The 16,750-nt window shown below is 35.0% G+C and overlaps 1 protein-coding gene across 1 annotated transcript; it reads right to left on the bottom strand.

Moving 5' to 3' along the window:
- Positions 1-5,081: 5,081 nt before the first annotated feature.
- LOC120067755 (small acidic protein 1) lies at positions 5,082-5,823 on the bottom strand. Its single transcript, XM_039019317.1, has 2 exons — positions 5,698-5,823; positions 5,082-5,554 (listed from the first exon to the last, which is right to left on the bottom strand). Exon 2 carries the CDS (start codon positions 5,550-5,552, stop codon positions 5,364-5,366), a length of 189 nt encoding a protein of 62 aa, XP_038875245.1. The 5' UTR covers positions 5,553-5,554; positions 5,698-5,823; the 3' UTR covers positions 5,082-5,363.
- Positions 5,824-16,750: the final 10,927 nt, after the last annotated feature.

Raw genomic sequence — 16,750 nt, forward strand, 5'->3', positions numbered from 1 at the left:
TAGAAAACAAATCTCAACAGTTTACACCAAACTCCCCCATCTTATTGTTGATATGTCTGACATCCCATCTTCTGTTGATTTTAGTTTAAAGGGTGACATTATGGTTGATATAATCATAGCTTTACACAAATAGGTCACGGATTATCCACATTAAATGACAACTTCTTACAAATAAAAAGCAGATGCCCATCATTGGTTCAAAGAATCCAAAGAAGATCTTGTCATGGTTCATCTTTCAGAATCTTGATTCATTGTTGGTCCTACAACAAGTTGAAGCCTATGAAGTTTGGTCCTTTTCGCATTCTTAAGCACTATGAAGACAATGCTTACAAAGTGGAACAACCTAATGATTTACGCATCGACCCAGTTTTTAACTATGCTGATTTGTCTAAGTATTTCTGAAGATAACTTTCCACTTAGCTCCCAACTCAGGACGAGCTTTTGTTCTTTTTGGTTTTATTGAATATGATATATTCTTGTTTAAGTGTTTTTAAATATATATATATATTTTTTACATTGATGTAATTTTAGTTATGGTTTAGTAACTTTTTGGTTGTTATTCAAGCCAACCGTATGTGGCTTTAGTTTTTAATCTTTGGTTGTTTTCACGTTTAGATCACTATATAAATTGCCTTTCTTTTAGTAATTAATCAGATTTTGAGGTGCTATTCAGTTGATACTTCTTTTCCAAATCTTGGACACATCAATTGGCAAAAACATACGGAAGCATCGATTTGACCAAGAATAAGGGGCGAGGATGAGCGTAATACTGCAAGCTCTTGTGCGGAGATTCTTCACAAACTTTGGGGATGGGCCCTGCCATCCTTTCCATGCTTTCAATTGACAAAAACGGTGTTGGGATTTATGTCTTAAATCTCGTAATTTATAATCTAGTAAAATAAGTATTTTATTCACTTATTAGTCTTGCATAACTTAATCCAATAAACTAAGATTCTTGATTATTTAATGTAACTTGAACAATATGTGGTAGACATACAGTTGGATCGTGTTCAAGTCATAATCTAAAAGGTCTATAGTATATGAATAAGATTGGATACATTATCCTGGTAACACTAGGATACGATCCACTTTATAGATGTTACAAGTGTTGTAAATGTTACAAATTATTCGATTAAGTCGTTCATGTAATAGACATGCGAGTGGGGTATCCTATATAAAAAGTTTGTATAAGATCAGACTACGAAATAATTAATCTTTCACTATAATACAGTTGATTGAAAATATTAATATTTCATATATGGTCGTAGATAACTCAATCTCAATTGTGAGTGAGTTATGGACTTTTACCTATGAGGGACTGTCATTTGACTTGTATGGGTGAGAGTGACCCGAATTGCCAACTCAATATACCTACTATTTTGGGACATAACCAAGTGAAAAACTAGAAACATAACTACATGAGATGAAATTTACTCATTCCCATCTTTAGGAAAAGTAGAGGAGTTGTTTGCTTAAGTGTTGACTCCGGGTCTTGAACAATGGGCCCTTCCCCTCATTGGCCCGACCATAAACAGGTTGTTCATTAGAGAATTAGTGGGACTTAAGGAACTAAAGGTTATTACAGGAGTAAGACGATAATTTGATTAAACTATAATTATGAAGGACTCGTGAAGGATTGACTTACCGATAAAGGTTATATCCATGGACACATATATCTACGGTGTGAAGAGTGTAGTTGTGGGTCTTTAATGAAATTACCTGCAATTAATGAATGTTGATTAATATTAATTTAATTCAAGAGTTTAAATTAATTAATATTGTATCACTTGAGCTTCTAATCTGTAGATCCATCAGGTCTCACTACTAGCTCACTGAAAGATAAAACAATATTATTAAAATTTTGGATGAATTTGAATTGTTCAAATTATTTGAAAAATATAATTATGTTTGATACAATTAATATAATGTATATAGATACATTATATTATAAAGTTAATTTTGAATTAGATTCATATTAAAACTAAGAGAAATTAAAATTATATTAAAATTATAGGTTAAAAATTAATATGAATAAGATTCATATTAAAACTAAGAGGAAAATACATTCAAATATGATTTAAATAGGGAGATTTTCAAAAATAGAAAAATAACAGAAACTATTTATATAAAATAGTAAAATTTTAATATTCTTTAATAGAAGCTAATAAAAGTCTATAAGTATCTATCAATATTTTTTTTTTTTTTTTGCTATTTTTGTAAATAGTTTGACATTTTTTTTATTTGTGAAAATTTCCTTAAATATAATATTAATTAAATATATGATATGTAATTAATTAAATTTAATAAATTAGATTTATTAAATATTATTTAATTAATAATAAATAAAAAAATAACTCCCCAGAAGAGTTATTGGAAGAGTGGTAACTCCCTCTCTCAATGTGAAATGAAGAAAGAGATAAGATTTTTTTTTTTCTTTTTACATCTTCGGTTTTAACTCTCTCATTCTTTCGAGAATTCCCTCCTTCCCTCATACTTCCAAAAGGACTCCCACAAGCTACGATTCTATAGTAGAGTTACATTAATGGTAGGGTTCGAAACATCTTGATGGGAGAATCGCTAAAAGAACGATTCACTATCGATGTGGTTAATAAACTAAAAATGCACAAACACATCAACACAAATATGAAAGTTCAGACATTTATTTGAAAATTTTAAAATGTAAAAATTTATAAGTCCAAAGACCTATTAAAAAATAGGGAAAATGTAAAGAATTAAACTTACCATTTAACTTTCTTGTTATTATCATTACCATGACTTCGTTTACTTTTCTCAAGCCTTTACTATCGCAATGAGAGATTATTCAACATGCATTTAAGAATCACAAATATGGCAATCTAAAACCTATGTTATGGGTGGGTAATAATGACTTAGTGGTTTTTCATCTTTACTACTTCAACTTTTTGGATATTGGTTTGAAGAATCTAAAACCATTTACATTTCCTGCAAATTCAAACAAGTTTGAAGAATCTTTCATGTTTATACTGGTTAACAGATTTTGGATATTGGTAGTTCCGAAGTAGCTCATCAGTGTCTCATCTCAATGAAATCACTCTCTATTATTCATTCACTCAAAAAAACAAACACATATTCATAAAGGTATTTGTAATACCCAAGTTTAAGAGAAATATATGAATGAACCGATATCACATCTGAATGAGAGAGATCATGATGATGCGAAATTTTGGTCCAAAAATTGTAAAAAATTAAAAGTTACTACATGTGCCAACAAAATGCACCTTCTTTTTCAGTGGTTTAGTCATAGAAACTCCAAAGTTAAATGTATTTAGCTTGGAACAATTCTATGTTGGATTACCTCATGAAAAATTTCATAGAAAGCATGTAAGGACAAAGTATACTAAAAAGATTCGATTGGTTTGTGGGAATAGTCTTCGCTCTTGGAAGCAGTTTAAAATAAGTAGATAGTGTGACCAAGTCGCAAGGGTCATTAGGTGTCGAATTCGGATTTCAAATCTTAAGCCTGGAGCGTTACTATGTTTAAATAGAATTAGTCTAGAACTAAGCTTTCTAGTTGTGTTTGTTCTTCTGTGTGGGGTGGTATACATAATACATCATTATCTTCATGAACTAGAAACTTGCTCATTAAATTTATGGTTCATGGTTCCTGCTCAACAACAAATGCAATCAAGCCAAATACCAAACTTCTATAACCTAACAGAGAAAAAGAACTCACATGACAAAGAGCATGAGCCAATCACTACTTGGGGCTGTTGTGAGTTTATCACACATTGTGGTTGCGATTTTGAGTGAGATGGCAAATCCATCATATACTTCACTATGTGTCTGTCTTCATAAGCTCTCTAACAAACATCCCAAGTCCCAACTGCATCATCTCTTCTAACTGCCAATATGATGATCCCCCCTACATTCAATGATCTAGCAAAACTTACATCAAGAAAGCTACATCGGTATTTGAACCTTCACCTAGTATCCTATGATTGTCATGAGATGGCTAGGGGCCCCAAGTGTACTTTAAACAGAAACTATGTACTGGTGCTAATCTACAAGTTAATAAGTTAATCTAGACTCACTCACTCACTACAAAATCGAATTGGATAATCATGCCTACCCTCCACCCCATGTGGTAATTGGTTTCATGGTACAATGATGAACTCAATAAAAAGTAAATACTAAAGGGCTCAATTAAAACATAGGACTTTCCAGGTTCCACTACCTCAAACATCCTTCTTCCAAGTTGATAAGTGGAGGCAATGCATCTCATATGTTTTATCGATAAGTTCAAACTATACAGAGTGGGGATCTAGATCAAGCTGACTTGAGCTTAGATGATGAGAATTCATTCACCATGATCTAACCCTAATAACAAAACACTCCAACTCCAGCTCAATCCAGTTCAAGAAAAAAAGCGGGATGCCCATGAAATGAAACCTATCAAGAATTCTATTAAAGTTTGTTGGTCAAAACAAACCCATTGTCCACATATAACCAGTCGTTCCAAAATGCAAGGAAAACTCTATCTACTTCACAGATGATAAATGGAAACAAATCCTTCAAGAATTAGCCATAGGCTTGACCATTATAAGGGTGTCCACAACATGCAAGATAATTGTGGAATGAAATGTTATAAATATGACACACGCCCCCACTTTGATGTTCTCAATCCATACTACATTAGTAAAAGTAGACAAACACTAACAGAAATTAACTATAAAAGAAAGTAGGGAGGAGATTATACTTACTGGTGAGCGGCCGAGTTTTTCCAACCAAGAGTTACAGTCCAAGGATATTCTGTCTGACCTATGGTCCTCCTCAAAACCCAAATAGAGTACATAAGAATATATTTGAGAGTAATTTTGAAATAGTTAAAATCACTTTGAAAATCATTCTGAAACATGTTTTTAATCATTCAAAATCAATTTTGATGGTATGAAAATCATATTTAAGAGTGTAAAATCAAACAATACATTGATTTTGAATGATTATTTTCAATAAGATATGAAAATTTTGATTTTAACTATTTCAAAATAACTCTCAAATATGTCCTAAACATCACAAGAAAATGAACAGTTCCTCACATTTTCTGCTACATATAAACACATTCCCCTTACATTTCCTTGCAACTAATGACAAAGATTACAAGGTTAACCAAAAGAAAATATGGGATAACCAATCAAGCACTTCAGAAAGTAATCCATATCAAAAGTATTCAATTCATCACCCAAGCAAATAGAGCAGTGAAATCCCTAAAGGCCAAAACAAACTAGGGCATGGTAGCATCTATCATCTTTGTTTCATCAAGAGAAGCAAAAACACAGAATTGGGAAATTAACTACTTCTTTTGAAGGAAACCACGCAAAAGAATCTCAGTTGATGTCAGAATCATCAAAATCGTCCTCAAAGGAGTTGAAGAAATCAGCGTCGGCGAGCTTGTTCTCGGCGGAGATCACACCCTCGCCCAATATCTCAAGTGGGTCTACATCGTCCACGTCCATGGCGACCGTCGATCCCTGTTCTTCCAACTCCGCAAAGAACTCCATCGGTGTAGGCCTCATTTCTGTGACGAACCAAATGAAGAATGAAAACCAATGGGTTTGTTTGAATTTGAAAGAAGATGAAGCAAATGAAAGAAGATTGAAACCCAAATAAAGAAGAAAGGGATATCGAGACGAAGAAGATGAAGCCGATCAAGATTGTTACCTGATGAAGGAACCAACTTTCCTCCGTTTTTTCTTACTTCGGCTTTGTGCCTGACGATGGCGCGCTTGGCTTGGGCTTATTGATTTCAAGCGAAGGGTTTCTTTTTTACCTGATAATTGCTAGTTGCTAGTGTTTATAATTTCGCTAGTTAATTGTATCAATTTAAATTCGATTTCTTTTTTTTTTTATTTATGCTTTTAAAATTTAGAAAAAAAAATATTCAATTATATTATAATATTCAATTTACATCATCTATTTTATTTTATGTGGATAAACATCGTATATGTTATATAATTTTATCAATTAAATTTCTAAATTTTCATAAGCGAATCAATTTAGACTATCAGTTAAGGTTTCCTTGGTAAATTATCTATGCATCAATTATAATTGTTCATTTTATTAATATGACATTTAAGGAAATCCACACATTGTAAGAATCTAATGCATGGCTCTTCTCTGACCACCGTCCGGTTGAGCTCCAATATTCAAACTCCATATTCAAGAAAAATCTATTAAAAAGTTTGAAGAATTTTGGACATTACATCAGGAGTGTAAAGATATTATTACAATGGTTAAGTCTCCAAAAGAAAATGTTGGATATTTTGAAAATAGTTTGGTTTTATGCTCTAAAGAGTTGTAGAAATGGGGAACGTTTTTTAATAGAGAATTAAAAGGAAAAAACGAAGATTGTAAAAGAGCTTTGCATGCCTCCTATGAAGTTTCAACAGAGGTTGGTTTTGATAGATTTCATAAATTAGAATTTGAGCTTGAAAATTTGCTTGAATAAGAAGAGATTTTCGGAAGCAAAGATCGAGGAAAGAGTGGTTGAAATGTGGAGATAATAATATCAAATGGTTTTATAAGAAGGCATCTTTGAGGAGGAAGAAAAATGAAATTGTGGGGACCTTAAACTCCTTTGGGATATGGTCGAAGGAAGCAAAGGAGATTGAGAATACATTTATTTTTTTTTTCAAAATCTTTTTACATCTATAAAATCAAACAAGGAGCATATTGTTAGGTTCTGAATTCTACTCAACCTCGCATTACGAATGAAATGAATGCTCAATTATTAACAGAGTTCACTAAAGAAGAAGTTGAAGCTGCAGTGTCTCAAATGTTTCCTACAAAGGCACCAAGCCCTGGTGGGTTCCCTACATTATTTTATTAAAAATATTAGAACATCGTGGGATAGAAGACAATTAAAGAGTGCTTATTAATTTTAAATAAGTCTGGCAATATCACAAATTGGAACTCAACCAATATCATGTTTGTTCCAAAAGCTCCAAACCCTCGAAGTGTTGATCATTGCCAGTTTATAAGTCTCTGTAATGTTAATTATAAAATTGCTTCAAAAGCTATTGCTAATCAATTGAAGCCTCTACTGAATGATTTCATTTTAGAATCTCAATCAGCCTTTGTTCCTGGGATAACAATAACAGACAATGTTATTATTGGCTATGAATGTATACATTTCATCAAAAATAAGAAATCAGGAAGAAATGATTTAACTGCTTTAAAAATTGACCTTAGCAAAGCCTACGATGGTTATTCCTCGAAGTTGTTATGTCCAAGTTGAGTTTTTCATGATGATGGGGTTGCTCTTGTTATCAATTGTATCTCCACAACTCAATTTTCAATTATGATAAATGATAAATTCAAGACAAATCATCCCAAACTGTGGACTTCGTAAAGATGATCCAATTTCTTCACTTCTATTTCTTGTTGTTGATGTATTGTCCTCTTGTGTGCAGATGGCTTTAAATAATGGAGAAATATTAGGAACTCCAGTGGCTAATATAAGTCATAAAGTTTATCATTTATTGTTTGCAGATGATTGAATTTTATTCTGTGGAGTTAATGAAGCGGAGTTAATTAATTTGGAAGGGATTCTAAGAGCTTATGAGTCTGCTTCTGGTGCTTTAATAAATTACTCAAAATCTGCTATGTGATTATCTCCAAGCATCCATAAAGATAGACAAGATTACCTATGTAATATTACGGGTATAAGCCTTGTTGATGACTTTGGCCTTTATTTGAGTATCCCTTTTTCACTTTCAAGAAGTATGAGCAAGGATTTCAGATACATTGTTGATAAGGTATGGAAAGTAGTTAGTGGGTGGAAAAGAATATTCTTTTCAACTGGGGAAAAGAAGGTTCTTATCAAAAGTGTAGGCCAAGTAATTCCAACTTATAGTATGAGTGTTTTTAAGCTCCTTAAAAATTTGTGTACTGCAATGACTAAAATCTTTGGTAAATTTTGGTGGGGTTCATCTGATGACAAGAGAAAAATTCAATGGATAAGTTAGGGTAAAATATGTCTTCCGAAATCCATGGGTAGGTAAATTTTAGAGAATTAGAGGGCTTTAATTGTGCCTTGTTAGTCAAACAATTCTGGAAGATTCTTGTCTACCCGAACAGCTTAGTCTCTAGATTCTTAAAAGGAATTTACCTTCCAAATAGTTCGATTTAGATTCTATTCTTGGCTCAAATTCTTCCTACCTTTGGAAAAGCTTGATTTGGGGAAGGGATTTCTTAAAAGAAGGTCTTCGATTTAGAGTTTCTAATGGCCAAAATACCAGAATGTTTGTTAACCCTTGACTCCCAAAAGAGTTAACTTTCAGACCTCTTTTACTAATCCAAGGTTTATGAACTCTAATTCAAGGTTTATAAACTCAATGGTGGCTAAATTTATCAACTATCGATGGAATATTGGTTTATTGAAAAAGGCTTGCAATCCTGGTGATATTGACATCATTTTGAAGATTTCTTTGAATTTAAGACTTGTTGATAAGGTGATATGGCAATATGAGAAATTTGGAATATATAAGTGGATATAAATTGTTCCAGAAATCCAGAATATGTGCTCACTCCTCCAGTTTAAACCTTATGGAAGATATATGGAAGAATATTTGGAAGGTTAAAGTTCCTACTAAAAAAGGCATTTCATGTGGAGAACTATGAAGAATGTTCTCCCTACAAAGCTTAATCTGTTGAAGAAAATAATGGAGATTACTCCCTAGTGCCCATTATGCTCTACTGATTTTGAAAGCATTGATCGTATATTGTTCACTTGTTCTGGGGCTAGGTCCATCTGGAAAATTTTATCTTGTTGTTGGGATTGGTGTCCTAATTCTTCCAACGTCTCGTTGTTTGTAATGATATACATTGTTTGATGAATAAAATAACTATTATTTCATTCTAGCATTTACTCATATCTAATAAACAAGCTCCATGGTTATCTTATGTAAACTTAAGCATGTATATATGATATACAGGTGGATCATGCCTTAAGTAATAACCTAAATAGGTCTGTAGTATAAGGATTAAGGTGGGATACCTGATCCTGGTGACACTACGGATGCGGCCCGCTTTATAGAGGTTTGCAAGTGTTGTAAACTACTACAAATGGTAGATCCTGACCATTCATTTGGAGACATGCGAACGGGGGTGTCCTATATAAAGAGTTTGTATAAAACCGGACCACGAGATGACTAGACTCTGTATATAATGCCGTTGGTACTAGAGACTTGCATCTCACCTAAACGACCATAGGTGACATGACCTCAATCTTGAATGTTTTGGGAACTCCTGCCTTTGAGGGCAGTCCTTTGATTAGTATGGGTGAGAGTGCTAGATTGCCAACTCAACTTGCCTACTTTTTTGGGGGTTTGTCTAATTTGGGAGCTGAGAACTCAATCCACAAGATAAAATTCACTTATTACCGGAAGTAGAGATAAGTAGAGAGATTGCTCCCTTAAGAGCTGATTCCGAGGCTTGAACATAGTGGCCACAGCTTCTCTTTGGAAGAGAGGACTCAATCATAGTAGGACTATGACTTATGTTCATTAGAGGATTCAGTGGTACTTAAGGAGTTAGATGTAACTAAAGAGGCATAACGGTTATTGGCCGAGCTGTACTTACGAGCGATCTGTGAAGGGTTGTCGCGTTGCTGATTGGTTGAGATGGACACATAATATATCTGTGGTAAGGAGAGTTCAGTTGTCGGTCTTTAGTGGAGTGTCTAGTAGTTAACGAATGGTGAATCCCGTGACTAAAGAGTTTAGTCAATTATTCACGTACCGTTAGAGCTTCGAGCTATAGGTCCATAAGGTCTCCTTAGTAGCTCAATGGATTCAGTTGAGGATCAATTCTTGGTGTTGATTTGAAATGTTCAAATTGACAAGAGGTAACTCGATTGTATATGATATGATCAGTATGGTGTATGAGATACATCAAGTGGAGGATTAATATAAATGAGATTTGCATTAAGTGCCATGAAATAGAAAAAGAGCTATGGTTTATGTCTCATGAGATGAAATATTAAAACTATAGGTTATAAATATAGTATGGTAAGTTAGTTATCATTTATATTTATAATAATATTAATTATTGGATAATTAACTCATTTTCTCTAATAACCAATTGAGTGAGAGGTTATTGGTGGTTTCATGGTAACTGTGAGATAAAAAGAAAATTGTTTTCCTAATTTTAGTAAGGTTAAAAAAGGTTGAAAATTGGTTGAATTTGAGATTTTTCTCTCTCGGAATCTCACGGAAGTTGTCAAGTAAATAGGATTTACTAAGTGACAACTTAGAGCTAGCTAAACGATCGTGTAGTGTTTGTAGGTGATAGACATTTAGCTAAGCGATGAGCTAAACGATCGCATAGCTTTTGCTAGACAATCACTTAGCTTTTGCTAAAGGATTGGGCATTAACCTATACGATAAGTTCAACCATCTCCCACTTGCTCAATCGTTCCTCCTTTGTCTGCCTCAAACAAGTCCACACAGAGCTCACTCTCTGGACTCTAACACCGAGAATACCAAGGTAACCTTCTTGGTGGTGTCATACTCAACTCAACACCCTTGAGGTTTTGTGGAGGTTGTTTGTGTGTTCGGGGTGTTCGTGACTGAGGTGATCATTAAGTTCGAGTGCGTGGTGTTTGTGCAATGTAATGGTCGCGTTGGACAAGCGTTCGAGGTTGTTGTGTTGCTACGTACGAGCGTTCGTAATCAAGGAGCTTGACGATGAGTCTGCAAAGGTGTATAGCATATCTCCTTGATCATTTGTATTATCATGCAGTAATTTCTGTAATTAATACATAACTGTATGATTCTGCTTATGACTATAATTGTAAAGTTCATATATGATTGTAATTTGGAATGATCTTTCCGCTGCTCATGGAAATCCTCGTGCACGATTTTCTTCAATTGTATCAGAGATAAGTTGTTTTGATATTCCAAATTACAAGTCCATTTTGAACTTCATTTTACAGTCTGAGTGGGTTTTTGCATTTGTATTTAATTGTTAAGTGCATTTGTGGATGGAGTTGATGAATGTTTCGGGTTTACTGCCTTTAGTTAAAGATTTCTTCAATTAAAAAGTGTTAATTTGTAAGGGCCCCTATGTTTTTTGGGCGTAATTAACTTACAACCGAGTCTGTAATTCAAAGAGTTTGAGTTAGTCTAGTTGTTCGTGATGAAGTTTCGAAGCATAGAGATGCGGTTCTCAACGAGGATGGAGACCAAGAGTTGGTCGGATCGTGTACCCTAAGGTAAACGATCGTTGGGATTTATCTAAGCGATCATGTAGATTTTTTTATATGATCGTGTAGTATTTACTAAACGATCGTTTAGCTATGCTAAACGATCGGGTAAATCATTTACTCTATCACGTAGCATTGTTGCCCGATCACGTAGGCACTTGAGGTAGACGATCGTAGTGGGAGCATGTGATGCTCATCATTTAGTAAACGTTACGCGCTAGACGATTGTGTAGTTAGCAAGCCTCATCGCTTAGTTACTACCTACACGATCGCGCGTATACGATATGAAGGTGCTAGCTAAGCGATCGTTTAGACAATGGTGCTTCGCTGCATCATAGTCGTTTAGACGATCACATAAGGCGGGCGTTGTACGAAGCGCGCTAAGCGATCACGTACCTCAGGCTTCATCACTTAGTAAAAGGTATACAATCATGTAGAATTTGCTAAACGATTGTTTAGTTTTGGGAGCGTTTGTAAGCGATAGAACGGAGCATTTTTTTTTTTATCGTGTAGACGATTGCGGGGATTTTAGTATACGATGGTTGGAGACGTGTTGCTTCGCCTGGACGGTTCAAGACCCGGTTCACCTGTTTGAACCCGAGACTCCTTATTTTTGTAATAGTTAGCTTTAATTTTGTGTTTCTAAGGCAATTTTACCCGGTTCATCAACATTTATTTTTTATACATGTGATGTATGGTGCTTATATGCCAAAGTGTTTGACATATAGTTTCAAACCCACCTTAGGTTGTGCAATTATTCATGCATCATATATTATAAATGTCATAATCGAGCATGAAGAAATTACTTGAAAACATGTGCATGCATCATGAAATATAAGAGCTATATTTTGCATGCAGGGAGCATTATCATGCATCATCCTTTTATTATAAGTGTTATAGTCTAAGGGTGAATGGAAGCATGTTTTGCTAGTTTCATTGCTGTTTTGTATAAGTGTTATATAAAAGAAGTAGAAATGAATGAACAATACATTAAGCATGACACTTAAGCTGTTTATAATCATTATGAATACCTTGCATGTGTTAGCTTAGCATTGTGGTTTTGGTTGTTTCTGTTTATAATTGTTATAAAGGAAATTAGAATTAAAATCGATAAGAAAGAGTTGCATGCGGACTTAGGGTGAACCCAAGTTTTTTAAAAGGGTTTTAAAATTGGATTGAAATAGACCTAAGTTCAAATAGTTCTAAAGAGTTTAGTAACCTAGATTAATCTTTTAAAATCGGTTTAATAAGATTAAGTTGGTTGGCATAAAAGATTAAATTGTTTTAAATATATCTATAAGGGACCTTCTGTCTAAGGCAGGTTCTGGCTAGGCTAAGGTTCTTAAGTTGACGGAAACATAACACCCCTACCTGGAAAGGTGAATTAGATAGATTTTCAACAAGCATGCGACATTTTGGTCAAAGACTCTATTAAAGAGTTTAATGGATGATGATCAAAAGTTGTTTAACTATTCAAGGTAAAAGTTACTCTTGGGCAAACCTAAAAGTCACTTAGCTAAAATCCTTAGCCATTTTTTTTCTAAGTAAGCTAAACCCTAGGTTATACAATACTCAATGGGAGGAGGAGATGTTCTAGTCTATCTATGATTCCACTCACGTTTCTCCATGAATGTTCACACCGTGAGATTCATGCTTAGCCTCGTGGTGGCTTGGGAGCATCCCCCTTCAGATGGTGTTTGCATGAGTCAATATCAAAGTAGACGGAGAAAGTGTTTATAGTAAGTGGGTGAAGGGTATGTTTCAACACGTCCTATGGTCTCTGTCATTGGTTCACACCGTGAGATCATTCTGTACTCCCTCGTGATGCCCTGGGAGCGTCCCCCTTTGGATGAGTTTTGTGCAATTGGTCAAGATCAAGGTGAACTTCAGAAATGGATTGGGTCGCTTTAGGTTTTGCCCCAATCGGATTTTTTCCCTTCGGATTGGTTTATTGGGGCCGATCTCTCGGGACTAAAATGACGGGTCATACTTACAGGAGATTGTTAAGTAAGTTAATGATCTCTTAGCCAAGTCAATGATGGTTAGTCGTTATAGGAGCAAAAGTTGTTCTGGTATTAATGACTGGTTGAGAACTTCTCAATTCATAGGAGGGATAATTGACCTCCCTTCGGCGACTTTTGTCCTAAACCTTTGAAGCATCATTGCGGAACTAGATGTCACACGGGGTTCATATTAGTTTTGCTAAAACCTTATTGGATGTTGTTTGTTTTACAATGGGTATTTGCTTAAAACCTAACGTAGGTCAATGTATTTTTCTTTTCAGCAACTCATTAGTATTTCCATTTAGTGCTTTTAATATGACCGACTACATACAGTGGAAAGAATCGTGTGAAACCTATTTCACGGCAAACGACCTTGAATTTTTCATGGTTGAGGAGTGTCCTCAAGTCCCAACCCTTGATGTACCGCGAAGTGTTCGCAATGCATATGAGTTGTGGATGAAGGCTAATTCTTTGGCCCGACTTCACATTTTGGCTAACATACCTGATGTTTTGGCCAAAAGGGTTGAGCATATGATCATTGCACGTGAGATCATGGACTCATTGCAAGATATGTTTGAACGTCAAATCTTACTTTTCGAGCACAAAGGGATGGATAACAAAACCAGTAGTGTTAGTTGTTCTGACACTGATCCTACTACTCTCCAAAAGAGAAGGAAAGACAGTAAATCTGATTTATCGGTCTTGGAGACTTGTTTGGTAGAGAATGATGATTCTACATGGATCCTTGATTCGGGTGCTACCAATCATGTCAGTTCCTGGTAATCGATGCCACAGGGAGAGTGTAACGGGTGATTTGTATGTATGATATTCAATGCTCATGATGATGCGATACTACTACTATTTATGCGTTAATTAGGGATGCTCAAATAGTATGCCCTGCGTTGTCACAAGTTTTCTTACAATGGAACCAAGTGTAATTCTACTGCAAGTTTCTCGGTGTGATCCGAGGTCAAACACGGGGAAGTGGTGCCGGTTATTGCGGTATGTTCATGGTATATGCGACCAGGTTTTTAATTCTTTATAAAAGGTGTGTACAGTATGTAAATTGCAGTAAAATAAAGGAAAGCGGTAAAAATGCGATAAAACATAAAAATACAATAAACCTAAGCTAGATGTTACAAGATACAGGCTTTATGTGCAAGATACTAAAATTAAGGTTGGCTGTGAAGGTTGTGCAAAGACGTGGGATGCGACAACAAGTCTTGTAAACAAATTAGAAAGAGAAAGATAAATATCACAAACAACGCAAGTTCTTAATTGAATTGAAGATATAAATACTGTTCCGCTCTTCTCTTGGCGTACACCTCTCAATGATCGGCCGCGTTTACCATATGTCTGTGGTGAAACGAAGGTTAACGTAATGAATGCAAGGTTGCTTCCATGTCTGGAAGTACTACTCGCTTTAGTTAATGCACTCTTCTGACCTTCTCTCGATAGATCAGAATGACATCTTCACTTCTGCTCTCATAAGTGAAGATGTCGTCCAACATGCTTTAGCTAACTGTATTTTATAACTTTAATACAGTTCTTAGTGATTCATATTGCTCATCAAGGGATTAAGAAAACATCATGAAGAAAGTAACTAATGGGTGAACGGAAACAGACAGAGAATGGTAAACGAAATCTATCGAAACATTCAATATTTCTACTAAGTGTTTGATACATGATGTGTGAATGAAGAGATAAAGAAAATATGGAATACAATGAAAGAGAGATAGAACAGATACAATCCGGTGCCAATGTCTTGGCACAGATTTGATGGAGATCTACTTGCAGGATCGATGGTTTCAATGGCAGGAAGAGTTTCCCTCTCAGGCTTGCTCCACAGGTAACAGGGGTCTCTGCACAAAGCTTCGATCGGGTATACAGCTGATCGGATCTGAGGTTTACTTCTCGGCCTTATCTCTTTCTCTTCCCGGATTTCTTCTTTTCAGCACTCAGCTTAATCTTTTTCTCTCTAAAATCTTATAGCACTTAGCCCAGTATCAAATAGCATATTGTTCTCTGAAATCACTAGGGTATTTATAGAAGCAGATCCTTTGACTCCGGCCTTGTGGTCCCCACTTTTGTTATGAAAATTCCGAAGATGGAGGGATATTATTCTTTCTGTTATGCAATCAGACCGTCAAATCTACACAACGGTTAGTTGTACATGTGTCTCAATCTTTTACTTTTGTGTTGCTCAGTTGCATCTTTCGATCATAGGTTCGCATGCGGTGTTTGTTTTTATTACCGCATACGATCGAAGCATAGCTCTGGACAGACTATCGCATTGCGTCGTTACTTCGGTAATTGTCTCTTCAAGGTTGATTGACGAGCATAATGTGATAGAGATTCATTGATTAGTTTCTCATGAACCTTGAGCACGAGCGGTGACTTGGTCTCCTGCAAAATAGAATAAAGTTTGGCTTGTCCTCCATCTTTTTGGTGTTAGTGGGTGTAATTGCAAACATTTATAATTATTGTCATACTAGGTTAATTTTCATACAATTGGCGCATAATTATTAACTTTTGGCCACAATATCTAGATAAGGTGGCATAAATAACTTGTATTTCTACAAGTTATCACACCCCAAATTTAGATATATGCTTGTTCTCAAGCATATCTTTTACTAAGGCAATCATGCTCCTTTCCTATCATATATTTCTGCGATGATTGGTTGCTCCGAATGTTACACTTAGGCACATTCCCTAACATCGCACTTTCCTTCTATCCTTGCTAATTCTTAGCAAGCCTTACTTTATGCTTCTATGTAACAAAATTCTGCTCAAGACACTTTTCGAGTTTTCAAAATAGAATGTTTATCTCTTTGTTATCAAAACAACTTGATGTATCTATATGCGGTGAGCAAAACTTTGCGTCATTTATTCACTTAGAGACAATTGGTTATGGTTACACTCTTCATTTTGGCTTGTCCCCACGGGTGTCATGTGAACATCCAACTACGGTAGTGTGCTAGTTCTAACTTTAACTCATGATAATCAGAGGAGTTGTCCCTTGCCTTCTTTTTCCCTTTTTGTCTTATACTACGTTGTTCTTGGAGACCCGCCTTCGTTTTGGCTTGCTCTTACGGGTGTCATACGAACATCCAACTACGAGCAGGCTCCCTTTATAATTAAACTCTTATCAGGTTGGGAACAGTTTTGAAATTTTTCCTTGTGCTGACATTGGAGTTTTGCATAAAAATTTTGTTTTTTTGTTTTTTTTTTTTCAAATGAAAGTAGATGCATTTTTTGAAATACTGCATACTTTTGAATTTATCTGCTCAGACCTTCCCCACCCCCAAATTTAAAGATGATCAAGGTCCCCATTGCGTTATTTGGATAGACTAAACAAACACTTAGAAGAAAATTTCAAAAAGAAAGTTTGAGCAGGATTTTGAAAGATAAGAGATAAAGTACTACTAAACTAAGAGTTAACTAAGGGACCTTTAATATTAATATTGTTGTTTTCAAAACTTATTAGAGAAATATTGTTGTTTTG

The sequence above is a fragment of the Benincasa hispida genome, chromosome 12 (assembly GCF_009727055.1).
Source record: "Benincasa hispida cultivar B227 chromosome 12, ASM972705v1, whole genome shotgun sequence".
Classification (NCBI taxonomy): domain Eukaryota; kingdom Viridiplantae; phylum Streptophyta; class Magnoliopsida; order Cucurbitales; family Cucurbitaceae; genus Benincasa; species Benincasa hispida.